This window comes from Hirundo rustica, unplaced genomic scaffold (genome assembly GCF_015227805.2).
Source record: "Hirundo rustica isolate bHirRus1 unplaced genomic scaffold, bHirRus1.pri.v3 unplaced_BUSCO_341187at7742, whole genome shotgun sequence".
Taxonomy (NCBI): domain Eukaryota; kingdom Metazoa; phylum Chordata; class Aves; order Passeriformes; family Hirundinidae; genus Hirundo; species Hirundo rustica.
This window is the reverse complement of record NW_026690725.1, coordinates 1-21,716: the sequence shown is the minus strand read 5'-3', so window position 1 is coordinate 21,716 and position 21,716 is coordinate 1. Positions and strand designations below refer to the sequence as shown.

General features: G+C 61.8%; 2 protein-coding genes across 2 annotated transcripts; one reads left to right on the top strand and one right to left on the bottom strand.

Moving 5' to 3' along the window:
• Positions 1-3,921: 3,921 nt before the first annotated feature.
• On the bottom strand, positions 3,922-12,183 carry MRPL4 (mitochondrial ribosomal protein L4). The gene is given in 8 exon segments (XM_040054405.2): positions 3,922-4,726; positions 4,837-4,907; positions 5,939-6,048; positions 7,058-7,164; positions 8,495-8,612; positions 10,258-10,309; positions 11,831-11,859; positions 11,861-12,183. Coding segments are annotated over 8 exon segments (897 nt in total). The 5' UTR covers positions 12,104-12,183; the 3' UTR covers positions 3,922-4,559.
• An 8,965-nt stretch (positions 12,184-21,148) lies between these two features.
• LOC120748284 (sphingosine 1-phosphate receptor 2-like) lies at positions 21,149-21,710 on the top strand (the record flags this gene model as incomplete). The annotated part of the gene is given in 2 exon segments (XM_040054409.2): positions 21,149-21,451; positions 21,453-21,710. Coding segments are annotated over 2 exon segments (435 nt in total), but the record flags the coding sequence as incomplete, so codon positions are not given.
• Between the last annotated feature and the right edge of the window lie 6 nt (positions 21,711-21,716).

The following is a 21,716-nucleotide window of genomic DNA, read 5'->3' as shown; positions in this document are numbered from 1 at the left end:
CTTCCCGAATTCCTGCCCCTCTTCCCCATCCCGGGGGGAATTCCCGCTCCTCTTCCCCAATTCCTGCCCCTCTTTCCGAATTCCTGCTCCTCTTCCCCAATTCCTGCCCCTCTTCCCGAATTCCCGCTCCTCTTCCCGAATTTCTGCCCCTCTTCCCAAATTCCTGCCCCTGTTCCCCATCCCGGGGGGAATTCCCGCTCCTCTTCCCCATTCCTGCTCCTCTCCCAAATTCCTGCCCCTCTTCCCCATCCCGGGGGGAATTCCCGCTCCTCTTCCCCAATTCCTGCCCCTCTTTCCGAATTCCTGCTCCTCTTCCCCAATTCCTGCCCCTCTTCCCGAATTCCCGCTCCTCTTCCCGAATTCCTGCCCCTCTTCCCCATCCCAGGGGGAATTCCCGCTCCTCTTCCCGAATTCCTGCTCCTCTTCCCAAATTCCTGCCCCTGTTCCCAAATTCCTGCCCCTCTTCCCGAATTCCCGCTCCTCTTCCCGAATTCCTGCCCCTCTTCCCCATCCCAGGGGAATTCCCGCTCCTCTTCCCGAATTTCTGCCCCTCTTCCCAAATTCCTGCCCCTGTTCCCCATCCCGGGAGGAATTCCTGCCCCTCTTCCCCATCCTTGGACAATTTTCCTGCCCCTCGTCCCCATCCCTGGGTGAATCCCTGCCCCTCTTCCCGAATCCCTGCCCCTCGTCCCCATCCCTGGGTGAATCCCTGCCCCTCTTCCCGAATTCCTGCCCCTCTTCCCCATCCCTGGGTGAATTCCCGCTTCTCTTCCCAATTTCCTGCCCCTCATCCATTCCTGGGACAAATCTTTGCCCTCCTGCCCCATCCCAGGGATAAATTCCTGCCCCTTTTCTCATCCCAGGGATAAATTCCTGCCCCTCTCCCAAAATTCCTGCCCCTCTTCTCATCCCAGGGATAAATTCCTGCCCCTCTTCCCCAAATTCCTGCCCCACCCCGGGGCATTTTGAGCCCCCCCAGCCGGCGGTGCCACCCCCAGGAGGTGACACCGCCCTGTCACCCCCCTGTCACCCACCCGGGTGCCACCCCCAGGAGGTGACACCGCCCTGTCACCCCCCTGTCACCCGCCCGGGGGTGGCACCGGACGCCCTCGTCGGGTGCCGGTGTCGCTTCCTCTAATTTTTGTTGCTTTTTGACGTTTCGGGGGAATTTTGATTTTTTTGGAACCGTGGAATGTCCCGGGTGTCACCAGGGTGTCACCAGGGGGGTCCAGGGTGTCACCAGGGTGTCACCGGGGGGTCCAGGGTGTCACCAGGGTGGTCCCTGATGTTTCCAGGGTGTCCCCAAGGTGGTCCCTGATGTCCCCAAGGTGTCCCCAGGGTGTCACCAGGATGTCCAAGGCGGTCTCTGATGTCCCCAGGGTGGTCTCTGATGTCCCCAAGATGTCCCCATGGTGTCCCCTGATGGTTCCACCCCAGGCCCTCCCATTCCTGATGTCCCCAAGCTGTCCCCAAGCTGTCCCCACTGTCCCCAAGCTCTCCCCAATGTCCCCAAGCTCTCCCCAATGTCCCCAAGCTGTCCCCAATGTCCCCAAGCTGTCCCCAAGCTCTCCCCAATGTCCCCAAGCTGTCCCCAAGCTGTCCCCACTGTCCCCAAGCTGTCCCCAAGCTGTTCCCAAGCTGTCCCCACTGTCCCCAAGCTGTCCCCAAGCTGTCCCCAATGTCCCCAAGCTGTCCCCAAGCTGTCCCCAAGCTGTCCCCAATGTCCCCAAGCTGTCCCCACTGTCCCCAAGCTGTCCCCAGTGTCCCCGAGCTGTCCCCAATGTCCCCAAGCTCTCCCCAAGCTGTCCCCAATGTCCCCGAGCTGTCCCCAAGCTGTCCCCAAGCTGTCCCCAAGCTGTCCCCAAGCTGTCCCCGCTGTCCCCAAGCTGTCCCCAAATGTCCCCAAGCTGTCCCCAAGCTCTCCCCACTGTCCCCAAGCTGTCCCCAAGCTGTCCCCAAGCTGTCCCCAAGCTCTCCCCACTGTCCCCAAGCTGTCCCCAAGCTGTCCCCAAGCTGTTCCCAAGCTGTCCCCACTGTCCCCAAGCTGTCCCCAAGCTGTCCCCAATGTCCCCAAGCTGTCCCCAAGCTGTCCCCAAGCTGTCCCCAATGTCCCCAAGCTGTCCCCAAGTTGTTCCCAGCTGTCCCCAAGCTCTCTCCAATGTCCCCAAGCTGTCCCCAATGTCCCCAAGCTGTCCCCAAGTTGTTCCCAAGCTGTCCCCAAGCTCTCTCCAATGTCCCCAAGCTGTCCCCAATGTCCCCGAGCTGTCCCCACCGTCCCATCCTTTCCCTTTCCCACCCAGCCCTGTCACCCCCCCCCAGCTGTCACCTCCGGGCCACCAGAGCAGGGACATCGGTGACAGAGAATTGTCACAGCCGCGGGTTTCACTTCTGCCCCCGGGGGTGTCACAGCCCCGTGGTGGAGGTGACGGTCCCCAGAGCGTGTCCTGGTGGATTGTCCCTGTCCCCGTGGTGTCCCCAAGGTGTCCCCAGGTGGATTGTCCCTGTCCCCGTGGTGGTTTGAGACACGGGAATGTCCCCAAGATGTCCCCAAGGTGTCCCTTGCTGGATTGGCCTTGTCCCCATGGTGTCCCCAAGGTGTCTCCTGGTGGATTGTCCTTGTCCCTGGGGTGCTTTGGGACATGGCAATGTCCCCAGGATGTCCCCAAGCCATGGTCTGGTGGATTGTCCTTGTCCCCAGGATGTCCCCAAGCCGTGTCCCAGTGGATTGTCCTTGTCCCTGCCATGGTTTGGGACCTGGGAATGTCCCCAGGATGTCCCCAAGCCATGGTCTGGTGGATTGTCCTTGTCCCCAGGATGTCCCCAAGGTGTCCCCTGGTGGATTCTCCTTGTCCCTGCCGTGGTTTTGTCCTTGTCCCTGGAATGTCGGAGCCTCCTCCGGCCTCGCTCGGGGTTTGGAGGCCACGGCGCTCCGGGATGGGGACGGAGGGGACAGGGACAACAGGAAGGGAGGGGACACTGGGGACAGGAGGGCGGCGCCAGCTCGGGGTCAACAGGACACAGGAGGTGCCACCACCCCTCTGTGTCACCCCTCTGTGTCACCCCTCTGTGTCACCCCTCTGTGTCACCCCCTCTGTGTCACCCTTCCGTGCCACCCCTCCGTGTCACCCCTCTGTGCCACCCCCTCCGCAGGACACGGCCCTGGTGCCGGTGTCACCTCCTGCCAATGTCCCCTGGTGTCACTGTCACCTCCTGCCAGTGTCCCCAATATTCCAGTCCCTTTTCCAGCCCCTTCCCCAGAATTCCAAACCTTTTCCAGCCCCCCTTTAATCCCAAACCCTTTTCCAGCCCCATCCCAGAATTCCAACCTTTTTCCAGCTCCTGTTTAATCCCAGACCCTTTTCCAGCCCCATCCCCAGAATTCCAAACCCTTTTCCATCCCCCCTTTAATCCTAAACCCTTTGGAGCCCCCCCAGAATTCCAAACCCTTTTCCAGCTCCTGTTTAATCCCAGACCCTTTTCCAGCTTTAATTCCAGTCCTTTTCCCAGCCCCCCCCCTTAATCCCAGACCCTTTTCCAGCTCCCTCCCCAGAATTCCAAACCCTTTTCCATCCCCCCTTTAATCCTAAACCCTTTTGGAGCCCCCCAGAATTCCAGACCCTTTTCCAGCTCCTTTTAATTCCAGTCCTTTTCCCAGCCCCCTCCCCTTAATCCCAGACCCTTTTCCAGCCCCCTCCCCAGAATTCCAAACCCTTTTCCATCCCCCCTTTAATCCTAAACCCTTTTGGAGCTCCCCCAGAATTCCAGACCCTTTTCCAGCTCCTTTTAATTCCAGTCCTTTTCCCAGCCCTTCCCCTTAATCCCAAACTCTTTTTCCAGTCTGGAATTCCGCAGGGGCTGGGGTAAGTGGGGGATTTGGGAATTTTGGGGGGAATCCCAGAGGGAAACAAACCCAAACATCCGTGGAAAAAAAAACCGAAAATCCCTTTAATGGCCACAGCAGCGCCCGGCAGCCCCGAAATCCCAACGGGATCGGGGCCGGATCCCAGTTTGGGGGGGTCAGATCCCAGTTTGGAGGGGTCAGATCCCAGTTTGGGGGGGTCAGATCCCAGTTTGGGGGGTCAGATCCCAGTTTGGAGGGGTCAGATCCCAGTTTGGGGGGGTCAGATCCCACTTTGAGGGATCAGATCCCAGTTTGGAGGGGTCAGATCCCAGTTTGGAGGGGTCAGATCCCAGTTTGGAGGGGTCAGATCCCAGTTTGGGGGGATCAGATCCCAGTTTGAGGGGTCAGATCCCAGTTTGGGGGGTCATATCCCAGTTTGGGGGGGTCAGATCCCAGTTTGGGGGGTCAGATCCCAGTTTGAGGGATCCAATCCCAGCCTGAGGGATCCAATCCCAGTCTGGGGGATCAGATCCCAGTTTGAGGGATCCGATCCCGTCCCGGGGGTCCCGGGGCAGGTCCCGGTAGGGCAGGCAGAAGGGACAAAACATCACCGTGTCCCCAAATCCTTTCCTGACGGGACTGGGATCAGGATTGGGATCAGATCCCACTTTGAGAGATCCAATCCCAGCCTGGGGGGATCAGATCCCAGTTTCAGGGATCAGATCCCGTCGCGGGGTTCCCAGGGCAGGTCCCGGTAGGGCAGGCAGAAGGGGTACAGCGCCGAGTAACGCCGGTCGTGCCACAGCAGCCGCCGCTCCAGGAAGGTGACGGCGCCCAGCGTCAGCACCAGGGTCTGGTGCTTCAGCAGGCTGTGCACGTTGAGCCCTGCCGGGGACACGCCGGGGACACGTTGGGGACACCTTGGGACACCTTGGGGACACCCTGGGGACACCTTGGGGACGCTTTTTGGGGTCTGCAGGGAGGGCCAGGCTCACCCAGGGCCGGGAGCAGCGTGACGGATTTGAGCTCCTCGGCGGCGGCGCTGATGTCCTCCGGGAACTCGTCGCTGTGGGGGAGAAGGGAAAGGAAAAAAAGGGGTTGGGGTGTCCCCGAAATGTCCCCAAAAGTGTCCCCAAAATGTCCCCAAGGTGTCCCTAAAGTGTCCCCAAAATGTCCCCAAGGTGTCCCCGAAGCAGGGAGAGCCAGCCCTGATGTCCTCAGGTTGGTGGGGATCTGTTTGTGATGTCCCCAGGGTGTCCCCAGTGTCCCCAAACTGTCCAAAGCCCTGTCCCCAGTGTCCCCGGTGTCCCCAGAGTCCCCCCAATGTCCCCAGCCCTGTCCCCAGTGTCCCCAAACTGTCCAAAGCCCTGTCCCCAGTGTCCCCCCAATGTCCCCAGTGCTGTCCCTGTGTCCCCAGTGTCCCTAGCCCTGTCCCCAGTGTCCCCAAACTGTCCAAAGCCCCGTCCCCAGTGTCCCCAGAGTCCCCCCAATGTCCCCAGTGCTGTCCCCAGTGCTGTCCCTGTGTCCCCAGCCCTGTCCCCAGTGCTGTCCCCTGTGTCCCCAGTGCTGTCCCTGTGTCCCCAAACTGTCCAAAGCCCTGTCCCCAGTGTCCCCAATGTCCCCAGTGCTGTCCCCAGTGTCCCCAGCCCTGTCCCCAGTGTCCCCAAACTGTCCAAAGCCCTGTCCCCAATGTCCCCAGTGTCCCCCCCAATGTCCCCAGAGCCCCCTCTCTCACACGTCCACCAGCAGCACGGAGCTGCCCCAGCGCCGGAACCGGGCCAGGTCCTGCAGGTACCGGGGGTCACCGCTGTCCCCAGTGTCCCCCAGTGTCCCCAGTGTCCCCATTGTCCCCCCCAGTGTCCCCAGTGTCCCTATTGTCCCCCCAGTGTCCCCATTGTCCCCCCCCATGTCCCCAGTGTCCCCAGTGTCCCCTCTCTCACACGTCCACCAGCAGCACGGAGCTGCCCCAGCGCCGGAAACCGGGCCAGGTCCTGCAGGTACCGGGGGTCACCGCTGTCCCCAGTGCTGTCCCTGTGTCCCCAATGTCCCCATTGTCCCCCCCGTGTCCCCCAATGTCCCCAGAGTCCCCTCTCTCACACGTCCACCAGCAGCACGGAGCTGCCCCAGTGCCGGAACCGGGCCAGGTCCTGCAGGTACCGGGGGTCACTGCTGGGCACCTCCAGGTTGTCCACGACGTGCAGCTCGTCCTGGGGACACGGGGGGACACGGGGGGACATGGGGGGGACACGGGGGGGACACGGGGGGGACACAGGGGGACACGGGGGACACGGGGGGGACACGGGGGGGACACGGGGGGAGGGGGGACAGAGAGGGGACACGGGGGGACACACAGAGAGCCGTGAGTGATGTTGTCCCAGTGCCCCCAAGCCCCCGGTGTCCCCAGTGTCCCTGTATCCCTGATGTCCCCGATGTCCCCTCTGTGTCCCCAATGTCCCAGTGTACCCAGTATCCCAAATAACCTGTGTCCCCAATGTCCCCGGTGTCCTCAGTGTCCCCAATGTCCCCTCCGTGTCCCCAATGTCCCTGGTGTCCCCTGTATCCCCGGTGTCCCCAAGCCCCCGGTGTCCTCAGTGTCCCCAATGTCCCCTCCGTGTCCCCAATGTCCCCGGTGTCCCCTGTATCCGCGGTGTCCCCAAGCCCCCGGTGTCCTCAGTGTCCCCAATGTCCCCTCTGTGTCCCAAGCCCCAGTGTCCTCAGTGTCCCCAATGTCCCCTCTGTGTCCCCTCTGTGTCCCCAATGTCCCCAGTGTCCTCGGTGTCCCCAATGTCCCCAGTGTCCCCTCTGTGTCCTCGATGTCCCCAATGTCCCAGTGTCCACGATATCCCCAATGTCCTCAACGTCCCCAATGTCCCTGATATCCCCAATGTCCCAGTGTCCCCTCTGTGTCCCCTGTCCCCAATGCCCCGTGTCCCTGATGTCCCCTCTGTGTCCCCTCTGTGTCCCCAATGTCCCCTCTGTCCCCAATGCCCCATGTCCCTGATGTCCCCTCTGTGTCCCCAATGTCCCAGTGTCCCCTCTGTGTCCCTGATGTCCCCTCTGTGTCCCCGATGTCCCCTCTGTGTCCCGTCCGTGTCCCCGATGTCCCAGTGTCCCCTCTGTGTCCCCAATGTCCCATGTCCCTGATGTCCCCTCCGTGTCCCCTCTGTCCCAGTGTCCCCTCCGTGTCCCCTCCGTGTCCCCGGTGCCACCCCGTACCTGCATCAGCTTCACGCTGAGTGCCACCTTCAGCCCCAGCACGCGCAGCCTCATGGGCACCATGTAGAAGTAGCTGGTGGGACCCCGCGGGCCGTGCGCGATGCCACCTGCCACCGGGGCCGGGGTGACATCCCCGGGGGGGACACGGCCCCACAGAGCCCCCCCAGACCCACAGAGACCCCACAGAGCACCCAGAGACCCCACAGAGCACCCCAGAGCCAGGCCTGCTGTCCCCAGGGTGACCCCAGGTTGGTCCCTGATGTCCCCAGGGTGTCCCTACAGTGGTTCTTGATGTCCCCAGGGTGTCCCAGGGTGGTCCAGGATGTCCCCGGGGTGGTGTCTGATGTCCCCAGGGTGACCCCACAGAGCACCCCAGAGCCCCACAGAACCCCACACAGCACTCAGAGCCAGGCCTGGTGTCCCCAGGGTGACCCCAGGTTGGTCCCTGATGTCCCCAGGGTGTCCCAGGATGTCCCCGGGGTGGTGTCTGATGTCCCCAGGATGGTTCTTGATGTCCCCAAAGTGCCTCAAGGTGGTTCCTGATGTCCCCAAGGCGTCCCAGGATGGTCCCTGATGTCCCCAGGCTGTCCCCAGGTGTTTGAGGTGTCCCAGGTTGGTCCCTGATGTCCCCAAGGTGTCCCTACGGTGGTTCTTCATGTCCCCAGGGTGGTTCCTGATATCCTCAGGATGTCCCCAAAGTGCCCCAGGGTGTCCCCAAGGTGATCCTTGGTGTCCCCAGGCTGTCCCCAGGGTGTCCCCGGGGTGGTTTTGGGGTCACTCACCCCCACGCCACAGCGGCGAGCGGATGGAGCCGTGCCTGGTGCGTCCCGAGGTGTCCCCAAACCCTGTCCCCAGGGTGTCTGGGGTGTCCCCGGGGTGTCCCCCCAGGTGTTTGAGGTGTCCCCAGGGTGTCCCCAGGGTGTTTTTTGGGGTGCTTTTGGGGTCACTCACCCCCACGCCACAGCGGCGAGCGGATGGAGCCGTGCCAGGAACACCCCAGGGTGTCCCCAAACCCTGTCCCCGGGTGTCTGGGGTGTCCCCGGGTGTCTGGGGTGTCCCCAGGTTGTCCCCGGGTGTCTGGGGTGTCCCCAGGCTGTCCCCAGGTGCCTGGGGTGTCCCCAGGGTGTCCCCAGGGTGTTTTTGGGGTCACTCACCCCCACGCCACAGCGGCGAGCGGATGGAGCCGTGCCGGGCGCGTCCCGAGGTGTCCCCAAACCCTGTCCCCAGGGTGTCCCCAGGGTGTCCCCGGGGTGTTTTTGGGGTCACTCACCCCCACGCCACAGCGGCGAGCGGATGGAGCCGTGCCGGGCGCGTCCCGAGGTGTCCCCAAACCCTGTCCCCGGGTGTCTGGGGTGTCCCCGGGGTGTCCCCAGGTGTTTGAGGTGTCCCCAGGGTGTCCCCAGGGTGTCCCCGAGGTTTTTTTTTGGGGTCACTCACCCCCACGCCACAGCGGCGAGCGGATGGAGCCGTGCCGGGCGCGTCCCGATCCCTTCTGGCGCCAGGGCTTGCGGCCGCCGCCACGGACCTCGGCGCGGGTGAGCACACGGGCGTGGCTCTGGGGACATCGAGGGGGACGTTGGGGACATCGAGGGGACATTGGGGACACGGGGACATCAGGGACGTTGGGGATATAGGGGACATCAGGGACACTGGGGACATCAGGGACATTGGGGATATAGGGGACATCAGGGACATTGGGGACATTGGGGGGACACTGGGGACATGGGGACAAAGGGACATTGGGGACACAGGGGCATTTGGGACATTGGGGACATTGGGGACATGGGGACAAAGGGACATTGGGGACACAGGGGCATTTGGGGACATTGGGGACACTGGGGACATGGGGACAAAGGGACATTGGGGACACAGGGGCATTTGGGACATTGGGGACATTGGGGACATGGGGACAAAGGGTCATTGGGGACACTGGGGACATTGGGGACATTGGGACATTGGGGATATAGGGGACATCAGGGACACTGGGACATCGGGGGACATCGGGGGGACATTGGGGACATCGGGGGGACACTGGGGATATAGGGGACATTGGGGACATTGGGGCCATTGGGGGGACACTGGGGACATTGGGGACACGGGGACATCAGGGGGGACATTGGGGACAATGGGGACATCAGGGACATTGGGGACATTGGGGACATTGGGGACATGGGGACAAAGGGACATTGGGGACATTGGGACATGGGGACAAAGGGACATTGGGGACATTGGGGATATGGGGACAAAGGGACATGGGGACAAAGGGACATTGGGGACACAGGGGCATTTGGGACATCAGGGGGACATTGGGGACATCACGGACATTGGGGGACATTGGGGACAGTGGGGACACTGGGACATTGGGGACACAGTGACATCGGGGGGACATTAGGGACATCATGGACAATGGGGACATGGGGACAAAGGGACATTGGGGACATCACGGACATTGGGGGGACATCGGGGACATCGGGGACAAAGGGAGACACAAGGGACACGAGGGACACAAAGCACACGGGGGACAGAGGGAACACAGGGACCCTCAAATCCCGTCTTTTTCCCCCCAAAATCCCTTTTTTTACCCCAAATCTCCCTTTTTTTTTACCCCAAATCCCCCGGTGGGACCCCAAAGCCCCCTTTTAAACCCCCCAAATCCCCCGGGGAACCCCCAAAAATCCCCTCTTTTTTCCCCCTCCCTAAAAACCCTTTTTACTCCTAAAAATCCCACTTTGCCCCCCCAAAAAAACCCCAAAGTTTTCCCTCAATTCCCCATTTTCCCCCTCAAATCCCCCTTTTTACCCCCCCCAAATCCTTTTTTTAACCCCAAATCCCCCTTTTTTTACCCCAAAACCCCTTTTTCTTACCCCAAAACCCCTTTTTCTTACCCCAAAACCCCTTTTTCACCCCAAATCTTTTTCCCCCAAAAAAATCTCCCTTTGCCCCCCAAAACCCTTTTTGCCCCCAAAAAATCCCCCTTTGGCCCCCCCCCAAAAACCCCCAAATTTTTCCCCTCAAATTCACCTCCTTTCCCAAAAAATTCTCCCTTTTTACCCCCAAATCCCCCTTTTGTACCCCAAATCCCCCCCTTTTTTGCCCCCCAAAATCCCCTTTTTTTTCCCCCCCAAAAAATCTTTTTTTTTTGCCCCCGGCTCCCCCTTTTTTCCCCAAAATTCTCTTTTTTCCCCCCAAAAATCCCTCACGATCCTCTTGTAGTTCCTCTGCCACGTCTCCACCGCGTGCAGCACGTCCAGCCTGGGGTGGGGACGCGGGGTGACACCGGGAGGGTGACACCGGCACCGGGGGGTGTCCCCAGAGCACCCAGGGGTGTCCCCACAGCACCCAGAGGTGTCCCCACAGGACCCAGAGGTGTCCCCAAAGCACCCAGGGGTGTCACCAAGGCACCCAGGGGTGTCCCCACTGTCCCCACAGTGCCCAGAGGTGTCCCCAGGTGTCCCCAGAGCACCCAGAGGTGTCCCCACATCACCCAGGAGTGTCCCCAGAGCACCCAGGGGTGTCCCCAAAACACCCAGGGGTGTCCCCACAGCACCCAGGGGTGTCCCCAAAACACCCAGGGTGTCCCCACAGCACCCAGGGGTGTCCCCATGGCACCCAGGGGTGTCCCCACTGTCCCCACAGTGCCCAGGGGGTGTCACCAGAGCACCCAGAGGTGTCCCCAGAGCACCCAGGGGTGTCCCCACATCACCCAGGGGTGTCCCCACAGCACCCAGAGGTGTCCCCAAAGCACCCAGGGGTGTCCCCACATCACCCAGGGGTGTGCCCAAAGCACCCAGCGGTGTCCCCAGGCGTCCCCAGAGCACCCACAGGTGTCCCCAGGCGTCCCCACATCACCCATGGGTGACCCCACATCACCCGTGTGTGTCCCATGGCACCCAGGGTGTCCCCAGGTGTCCCCAGAGCACCCAGGGGTGTCCCCAGGTGTCCCCAGGTGTCCCCAGAGCACCCAGGGGTGTCCCCAGGTGTCCCCACATCACCCGCGGGTGTCCTCAGGGGTGTCCCCACATCACCCGTGTGTGTCCCCATGGCACCCAGAGGTGTCCCCAGGTGTCCCCACAGCACCCAGAGGTGTCCCCAGGTGTCCCCACATCACCCGTGTGTGTCCCCATGGCACCCAGAGGTGTCCCCACATCACCCGTGTGTCTCCCCACATCACCCAGGGGTGTCCCCCCATCACCCATGTGTGTCCCCAAAGCACCCAGAGGTGTCCCCAGAGCACCCAGAGGTGTCACCAGAGCACCCAGAGGTGTCCCCACAGCACCCAGGGGTGTCCCCAAAGCACCCAGAGGTGTCCCCATGGCACCCAGAGGTGTCCCCACATTACCTGCGGGTGTCCCCACATCACCCAGGGGTGTCCCCAAAGCACCCAGGGGTGTCCCCATGGCACCCAGGGGTGTCCCCACAGCACCCAGGGGTGTCCCCATGGCACCCAGAGGTGTCCCCAAAGCACCCAGGGGTGTCCCCACATCACCCAGGAGTGTCCCCACAGCACCCAGGGGTGTCCCCAAAGCACCCAGGGGTGTCCCCACAGCACCCAGGGGTGTCCCCAAAGCACCCAGGGGTGTCCCCACTGTCCCCACAGTGCCCAGAGGTGTCCCCAGGTGTCCCCACAGCACCCAGGGGTGTCCCCAGGGCACCCAGAGGTGTCCCCACAGCACCCGTGTGTGTCCCCACGGCACCCATGGGTGTCCCCACATCACCCGTGTGTGTCCCCACGGCACCCGTGGGTGTGTCCCAGGCGTCCCCCGGGGCGCTCACCTGGGCGTGACGCCGAAGACGTCGGGGTGGCAGCTCGGCCAGGCCCCGCAGCGCGTCCCCGGGGTGCCGCAGGGACCCGACCCACGCCTGCAGGGGGCGCTGCGGCGGCGGCACCGGCACCGAGCAGCGCCGCAGCACCGGGGACGGGGACGGGGACGGCTCTGGGGACACAGGGACACCATGGGGACACGATGGGGACATGTTGGGGACACAGGGACACGTTGGGGACACATTGGGGACACGATGGGGACACAGGGATGGGTCTGGGGACATCGGGACACATTGGGGACATGGGGACGGCTCTGGGGACACAGGGACACCATGGGGACATGGGGACGGGTCTGGGGACACAGGGACACCATGGGGACATGGGGACACGTTGGGGACATCGATGGGGACACGTTGGGGACACAATGGGGACATCGATGGGGACACGATGGGGACACGGGGACGGCTCTGGGGACACAGGGACACGATGGGGACATGGGGACACAATGGGGACACGTTGGGGACACGGGGATGGGTCTGGGGACACGATGGGGACACAGGGACACGATGGGGACACGATGGGGACACGATGGGGACACAATGGGGACACGTTGGGGACATGGGGACGGGTCTGGGGACACCGGGACACGATGGGGACATGGGGACACGTTGGGGACACGTTGGGGACACGGGGACGGCTCTGAGGACACCAGGGACACGTTGGGGACACGGGGACGGTGGCAGGAGTGGATCTGGGGACACACTGGGGACACATTGGGGACACGTTGGGGACACGGGGATGCATCTGGGGACACGTTGGGGACACGTTGGGGACAGATCTGGGCACACGCTGGGGACACCAGGGGGATGAATTGGGGACATGGGGATATGTTGGGGACACTGGGACACGTTGGGGACGCGTTGGGGACACGGGGCTGGTGGCAGGGGTGGATCTGGGGACACGCTGGGGACATGTTTGGGACACTGGGGACAGTGCCGGGGGCGGCTCTGGGGACATCGGGATGGGTTGGGGACACGTCGGGGACACAGGGACAGCGGAGGGGACGGATCTAGGGACATCAGGACACGTTGGGGACACTCTGGGGACATGTTGGGGACATGGGGACGGTGGCAGGGGTTGATCTAGGGACACGGGGAAGCGTTGGGGACACTGGGGATGTGTGGGGGACACGTTGGGGACACTGGGAAGCGTTGGGGACACTGGGAATGGGGATGAGATGGCGCATCGCTCAAAGCGGGGACAGGCGGGGCTGATGTCCCAAGGTGTCCCTGATGTCCCCAGAGTCTCCTGGGGTGGTTCCTGATGTCCCCAAGGTGTCCCCAAGGTGTCCCTAAGGTGTCCTCAGCCCCTCGCACTGTCCCCAGTGTGTCCCCCAGGGTGTCCCTAAGGTGTCCTCAACCCCTCACACTGTCCCCAAGGTGTCCCTAAGGTGTCCCCAACCCCTCACACTGTCCCCAAGGTGTCCCCTAGATGTCTCCAGCCACCCAAGGTGTCCCCAAAGTGTCCCCGCGCTGTCCCCACACTGTCCCCAACGTGTCCCCAGCCCCTCACAGTGTCCCCAAGGTGTCCCCACACTGTCCCCAAGGTGTCCCTGATGTCCCCAGAGTCTCCTGGGGTGGTTCCTGATGTCCCCAAGGTGTCCCCACACTGTCCCTAAGGTGTCCCCAGCCCCTTGCACTGTCCCCAGGGTGTCCCCAAGATGTCCCTAAGGTGTCCTCAACCCCTCACACTGTCCCCAAGGTGTCCCCTAGATGTCCCCAGCTACCCAAGGTGTCCCCAAAGTGTCCCCGCGCTGTCCCCACACTGTCCCCATACTGTCCCCAGCCCCTCACAGTGTCCCCAAGGTGTCCCCACACTGTCCCTAAGGTGTCCTCAACCCCTCGCACTGTCCCCAAGGTGTCCCTTAGATGTCTCCAGCCACCCAAGGTGTCCCCAAAGTGTCCCCGCGCTGTCCCCAAGGCGTCCCCACACTGTCCCCAAGGCGTCCCCACACTGTCCCCAACGTGTCCCCAGCCCCTCACACCGTCCCCAAGGTGTCCCCAAGGTGTCCCCAAGGTGTCCCCAAGGTGTCCCCGCGCTGTCCCCGCGGTGTCCCCGCGCTGTCCCCCCGCACTCACCCCTGCGGGGCTCGGGGGCGCGGGCGCGGGCGGGGCCGGGGGCGTCGTCGAGAACTGGAATAATGAATGGGGGGGGGGGGGAGAAAGGATCAACCACGGGCTGAGGAGAGGGGGGACACGACCCCCGAACCCCCCCCGGCCCCGCTCCTGGACCCGTCCGGGACCCCCGAACCCCCCCCGGCCCATCCCAAGCTTGGTTCCGCCCAACCAATCCCCGTCCTCCTCGATGGCCACGCCCCCTCTCGCCCTCACGGTCCTGGCCGCGCCCCTCGTCCCGGTTCCCTCCGGTGCCGGTTTTTTTGTTGGGATTTTGGGGTTTTTTTTCCCCCCGATCTTTGGGATTTTTGGGCCGGGGGGGTTCGGGGGTCCCGGTGCCGATCCCCGCTCGGCCCAGTCCGGTTCCGATCTCGGTTCTGTTCTCCCCTCAGCCCAGCTCGGTCCCGGTCCCGCTCTCCCCTCAGCCCAGCTCGGTCCCGGTCCCGCTCTCCCCTCAGCCCATCCCGGTTCCGATCCCGGTTCCAATCCCGGTTCCGATCCCGGTTCCGATCCCGGTTCCGAGCCGGGCTCTCACCGCGGCCCAGCCCCGGCCCCAGGCCCTCAGCGCGGCCGCCCCCACGCGGATCATGGCGGGAAAGCGCGAGGGGGCGGGGCGGGGCGCGCTGACGTCACCGCGCACGGCGTCACTTCCGGCGGGGCGGAACGGCGGGAAAAGAGGAGGAAGAGGAGGTGGAGGAAGAGAAGGGAGGGGAAGGCAGGGACCCCCTCCTTTGCGTCCCTTACCCCAATACCCCCCTCAGTGACCCCCCCATATCCAATTGTCCTTTCCAGTTCCCCTTCCCAGTATCCCTGTCCGTTCCCAGTATCCCTGTCCGTTCCCAGTATCCCTGTCCGTTCCTAGCGTCCATTCCCCGTTGTCCCTGCTCCTTCCCCCTGTCCATTCCCAGTATCCCTTCCCAGTATCCCTGTTCCTAGCGTCCATTCCCGGTGTCCATTCCCAGTGTCCCTGTCCATTCCCAGTATCCCTGTCCATTCCCAGTATCCCTGTCCATTCCCGGTGTCCATTCCCAGTGTCCCTATCCGTTCCCAGTGTCCATTCCCAGTGTCCAATTCCAGTGTCCCTGTCCATTCACAGTATCTTTGTCCATTCCCAGTGTCCAGTTCCCAGGGTCCATTCCCATTCCCAGTGTCCATTCCCAGTGTCCGTTCCCAGTATCCCTGTCCATTCCCAGTGTCCATTCCCAGTGTCCATCCCCATTCCCAGTGTCCATTCCCAGTATCTCTGTCCATTCCCAGTGTCCATCCCCATTCCCAGTGTCCGTTCCCAGTATCCCTGTCCATTCCCAGTGTCCATCCCCATTCCCAGTGTCCGTTCCCAGTATCCCTGTCCATTCCCAGTGTCCATCCCCATTCCCAGTGTCCATTCCCAGTATCCCTGTCCATTCCCAGTGTCCATTCCCAGTGTCCATTCCCATTCCCAGTGTCCATTCCCAGTATCCGTGTCCATTCCCAGTGTCCATTCCCAGTGTCCATTCCCATTCCCAGTGTCCATTCCCAGTATCCCTGTCCATTCCCAGTGTCCATCCCCATTCCCAGTGTCCATTCCCAGTATCCCTGTCCATTCCCAGTGTCCATCCCCATTCCCAGTGTCCATTCCCAGTATCCCTGTCCATTCCCAGTGTCCAGTTCCCAGTGTCCATTCCCAGTATCCCTGTCCATTCCCAGTGTCCATCCCCATTCCCAGTGTCCGTTCCCAGTATCCCTGTCCATTCCCAGTGTCCAGTTCCCAGTGTCCATTCCCAGTATCCCTGTCCATTCCCAGTGTCCATCCCCATTCCCAGTGTCCGTTCCCAGTATCCCTGTCCATTCCCAGTGTCCAGTTCCCAGTGTCCATTCCCAGTATCCCTGTCCATTCCCAGTGTCCATCCCCATTCCCAGTGTCCGTTCCCAGTATCTCTGTCCATTCCCAGTGTCCATTCCCAGTGTCCATTCCCAGTATCCTGTCCATTCCCAGTGTCCATCCCCATTCCCAGTGTCCGTTCCCAGTATCTCTGTCCATTCCCAGTGTCCATTCCCATCCCCATTTCCCATTCCTATTCCCAGTGTCCATTCCCATTCCCAGAGTCTGTTCCCAGTATCTCTGTCCATTCCCAGTGTCCATTCCCATCCCCATTTCCCATTCCCATCCCCATTCCCATCCCCATCCCCATTTCCCATTCCTATCCCCATTTCCCATTTCCCCATTCCCATTTTCCCATTCCCATTTCCCATTCCCATCCCCATTTCCCAGTTTGGGGGGGTCAATCCTGGGTTTCTCCCCCCAAATTCCCAATTCCCAGGGGCCGGAATTTTGTGGGGCCGGAGAATTTGGGAATTTTCCTCTTTTTTACCCATTTTTTTGGGGTGTTTTTATCGGATTTTTTTTTTTTTCCCCCCGTCTCCATTCATTTTTCCCAAGCCCCGCCTCATCCCGGGATGAGAATCCGGGAATTCCGCCCCGATCCTGCGCCTGCTTCCAATTAAATCCCAATTAAATCCTAATTAAATCCCTTCTCCGGCCCCTCGGACCCCCAGCCCCCTCCCAGAGGGCAAAATTTGGGGAATTTTTGGGTTTTTTTTGTGGAAGGGGGAGGCTCTTCCCAATCCCCGACAGCCCCCTCCCCAAATTCTTCACCGCATCCTCCTCCTCCTCCTCCCCACCCCCGAATTCCTCCTGGGATGAGACGTGGAAAGTCCGGGAAGTTTTTTTGGCAGCGGTGAAAAATCCTCCTCCGAAAGCGATTTTAAAAAAATCCCCAGAATTGGGAAAAAACTCCAGAAAAGTTTTGGGGAAAGAAATCCTGAAAATAAGGGGGGAAAAAATTCCTAAAAATAGGGAGAGAAATCCCAAAAGTAGGGGGAAAAAATCCCAAAAATAGGGGGAAAGTTTTCCTAAAAATAAGGCGAAACTCCCCACAAAAATCCTGAAAAAAAATCCTAAAAACAGGGGGAAATTCCCCAAATAGGGAAAAAAATCCCCCCAAATCAAGGGGGGGGGAAATCCCCAAAACTGGGGGGAAAAGAAATCCCAAAATAGGGGTGAAAAAATTCTCAAAATGTGGGGGAAAAAATCCCCCCAAAATCGGGGGAAAAAACCCCAAAATTGGTGAAAAAAATCCCTAAAAATCGGTGAAAAAAAATCCGCAAAAATTGGTGGAAAATCCCCAAAAATCGGTGGAAAAAATCCGCAAAAATTGGTGAAAAAAAAATCCCTAAAAATCAGTGAAAAGATCCGCAAAAACAGGGGAAAAAAAATCCCTAAAAATCGGTAAGAAAACCCCAAAAATCAGTGAAAAAATCCTCAAAATCGCAGAAAAAAATCCCAAAAGTTGGTCAAAAAAATCCCCAAAAAATCGCAGACCCCCCCCACCCCAATCGGTTAAAAAAACCCCAAAAAATCAGTGAAAAAAAAACCCCCAAAATCGCTGAAAACCCCCCCAAATTTTTGGAGGGGGCATCGAGGGGGGGGTTTCATTGCCCCCCTCCCCATTTCGGGAGGGAGGCGTGTCCCAGCTCCGGAGAAGGAGGCGTGTCCCGCCTGACCACGCCCACCGAGGGGCGTGTCCCGAACCCGGACACGCCTCCCACCCCCGCTCGGGACGGGCGCTCAGCGCTGCCGGGACCGGTAAGACCCCCCCCCCAAAAAAAAAACCCCCAAAACCCCCCCATTTCCCACCCCCCCGGGGGTCTTCACCCCTTTTTAACCCCCCCAAATCCCTCTGTCCCCTCACGGGACCCCAAAATGTGGCGGAGGAGGGAGGGAAAGGCGGAGGGGGGGGGGGAGAGAGCACAGCGAGGAAGAGCTCGGGGGTGTCCCCAAAAGTGTTGGGGGGGGGGACGGACGTTTTGGGGTGTCCCCAAAAATTTGAGGAGGGGGTTTTTTTCAAGCGTAAACCCCCCCTCTCATTATCCCGGTGCCGGCCCAGCTGTTTGGGCCACGCCAACATCTGGCTGGCAGCTGGCGGAGAGAAGCGGGGAGGGGGGGGGGGTCCTGTCTTTGAGTGAGGGGGGGGGCACTTCTGGAACTTTCCCTAAATCCTGGAGGGTCCCCAAAATCTCCCAGGGGTGTCCCCCCACCATGTTTGGGGGTCTCTCGGGGAGGAGGGGGGGGGGGGTCTGGGCGCCGCCCCCGCGGTTAAAGCCGGAGCTAAGCTCGGCTTCCTCCGCCCTGATCCAATTTGCTCCGGGATATTTCGGGATCCGAGCGCCCCCGGTGACCCCCCCGTGGTCCTTTCCCCGCTTTATTCCGGGGTTTGGGGGATCCTCGGGATCACCCAAAATCGGGATGGGATTCAGGGTTTGGGGGTCCTTGGGATTACCCCGAAATCGGGACGGGATCCTGGGGGGATCCAGGGTTTGGGGGTCCTCGGGATCACCCCAAAATCGGGAAGGGATCCTGGGTTTGGGGGATCCTCGGGATCACCCAAAAATCGGGAAGGGATCCTGGGTTTGGGGGTCCTTGGGATCACCCCGAAATCGGGACGGGATCCTGGGGGGATCCAGGATTTGGGCGTCCTTGGGATCACCCCAAAATCGGGAAGGGATCCTGGGTTTGGGGGTCCTCGGGATCACCCTGAAATCAGGAAGGGATCCTGGGGGATCCTGGGTTTGGGGATCCTCGGGATCACCCCGAAATCGGGACGGGATCCTGGGGGGATCCTGGGTTTGGGGGTCCTCGGGACCACCCCGAAATCGGGACGGGATCCTGGGTGGGATCCCGGGGATTGATCCAGGTGTGGGGTCCTGGTGCGGGACCCCCGGTTTGGGATCCCGGTGGGATTCCCTGGGGTGGGATCCCAGTCCAGGTCCCGGATCTGGATCCCAGGGAAATTCCCAGTTCAGGATCCCGGGGGAATTCCCAGTTCAGGATCCAGGGGCAATTCCCAGTTTGGGATCCCGGGGAAATTCCCAGTTCAGGATCCAGGGGCAATTCCCAGTTTGGGATCCCAGTTCCTGCAGTTCCCAGTGCAGGATCCCGGTTTGGGATCCCGGTTTAGGATCCTGGGGTTGTTCCTGGTTTTGGATCCTGGTTTTGGATCCTGGTTTGGGATGCCGGTTTGGGATCCCGGTTTGGGATCCCGGTTTAGGATCCCGGGGATGTTCCTGGTTTAGGATCCTGGTTTTGGATCCCGGTCTGGGATCCTGGGACCGTTCCCAGTTTCAAATCCCGGGCTGGGATCCTGGTTTGGGATCCCGAGGCATTCCGGGGCCCTTCCTGGTTTTGGATCCCGGTTTTGGATCCCGGTCTGGAATCCCGGGGCTGTTCCCTGTTTGGGATCCCAGTGCCGTTCCTGGTTCAGGATCCTGGTTCAGGATCCCGGTTTCAGATCCCGGTCTGGGATCCTGGGGCCATTCCCGGTTCAGGATCCTGGTTTCAAATCGCGGTTCAGGATCCGGTTCGGGATCCTGGTTCGGGATCCCGGGACCATTCCCGGTTCAGGATCCCGGTTTCAAATCCCGGTTCAGGATCCCGGTTCAGGATCCCAGTTTCAAATCCCGGTTCAGGATCCCGGTTCGGGATCCCGGTTTCAGATCCCGGTCTGGGATCCTGGGGCCATTCCCGGTTCAGGATCACGGTTTCAAATCCCGGTTCAGGATCCCGGGACCATTCCCGGTTCAGGATCCCGGTTTCAGATCCCAGTTTCAGATCCCGGTTTCAGATCCCGGTTCAGGATCCCGGTTTCAGATCCCGGTTCGGGATCCCGGGGCCGTTCCGGTGCCGTCCCGGGGGTCCCGCCGCCCCCGGCCCCGCCCGTTCCCCCGCGCTGGCTCCGCCCGGGGCAGCCCCGAGCCGGGAGCGGGCGGGGAAGGGGAAGGGGAAGCGGCCGATGCTCGGTGCCGGTTCCGACCCGTACCGGCGGCTCCCACCGGCACCGGTACGAGGCTCCGGGGGGTTCCGAAGGGGTCCTGACCGGGGGGGGTCCCGGGGCGGAGGGAACCGGGGCGGGGTCTCGGCACCGGGCGCGGCTGCGCGAGGCAGCGGGCGGCGGCGGGACGGTACCGGGGGCACCGGGACGGTACCGGGACAAATCCGGGGGAGTTCTGGTACCGGAATGGCTCCGGGACAAATCCGGGAGAGTTCTGGTACTGGAATGGCTCCGGGACAAATCCGGGGGAGTTCTGGTACCGGAATGGCTCCGGGGACAAATCCGGGAGAGTTCTGGTACCGGAATGGCTCCGGGACAAATCCAGGGGAGCTCTGGTACCGGAATGGCTCCGGGACTGCTCCGGGACAAATCCAGGAGAGTTCTGGTACCGGAATGGCTCTGGGACAAATCCAGGGGAGAGTTCTGGTACCGGGGGCACCGGGACAAATCCGGGACAAACCCGGGGGAGCTCTGGTACCGGAACGGCTCCGGAACCGCCCTGGGACCGCTCTGGGACCCCTCTGGGACCACTCTGGGACCGCTCTGGGACTGCTCGGGGGAGCTCTGGTACCGGGATGGTTCTGGGACGGTTCCGGTACCACTCTGGGATGGCACCGGGGCAGCTCTGGTACCGGTACCGCGCTCCGGGGCTGGGTGTCAGCACAGCCTGAGGGGACAGGTGACAGCCCGGGGTGTCCCTGGTGGCACCGAGGTGTGACAACGAGGTGACACTGCCACCCTCAGGAGCCAGGTCCTGGTGGCACTGAGCCTCGGGTCACCGTGGTGGCACTGAGGTGACACTGCTGTGACATTGCTGTCCCCAGGAGCCATGTCTTGGTGGTGTGGGTGGTCACCTTGTGGTCACCCTGGTGGCACCGAGGTGGCACTGAGGTGCCATTGTTGTGCCCAGGAGCCATGTCCTGGTGGCACTGAGGCTCGGGTCACCCTGGTGGCACCGAGGTGACAACAGGGTGACACTGCCACCTCAGGAGCCATGTCCTGGCAGCATGGGCAGTCACCTCAGGGTCACCATGGTGGCACTGAGGTGACACTGAGGTGCCATTCCCACCCCCAGGAGCCACGTCCTGGTGGTGTGAGCGGTCACCTTGTGGTCACCCTGGTGGCACCGAGGTGACACCGCTGTGACATTCCCACCCCCAGGAGCCATGTCCTGGTGGTGTGAGCGGTCACCTTGTGGTCACTATGGTGGCACTGAGGTGACACTGAGGTGCCATTCCCACCCTCAGGAGCCATGTCCTGGCAGTGTGGGCAGTCACCCCAGGGTCACCATGGTGGCACCGAGGTGACACCGCCGTGCCATTCCCACCCCCAGGAGCCATTGTCCCGGCGGCGCTGAGCTTCCTCCTCCCCTCTCCTCCTCCTCCTCCTCCTCCTCCTCCCCGCCGCCACCGCCATGGGGAGCATCTACAAGGAGTACTTCAACCGCGACAAGATCCGCGAGCACTACAACTTCACCAAGGGCGACACGGAGCCGCCGGCGGCCTCGCGCTGGGTGGGCTCGGCGCTCATCGTGCTGCTGTGCTGCGTCATCGTCCTGGAGAACCTGCTGGTGCTGGTGTCCATCTGCCGCAAACAAACGCCTGCACCTGGCCATGTACATCTTCATCGGCAACCTGGCCGCCTCCGACCTGCTGGCCGGCGCCGCCTTCATGGCCAACACGCTGCTGTCGGGCAGCACCACCTTCAGCCTGACGCCGGTGCAGTGGTTCGTCCGCGAGGGCACGGCCTTCGCCACGCTGGCCGCCTCGGTCTTCAGCCTGCTGGCCATCGCCATCGAGCGCCACGTGGCCATCACCAAGGTGAAGGTGTACGGCGGCGACAAGGGCTGCCGGATG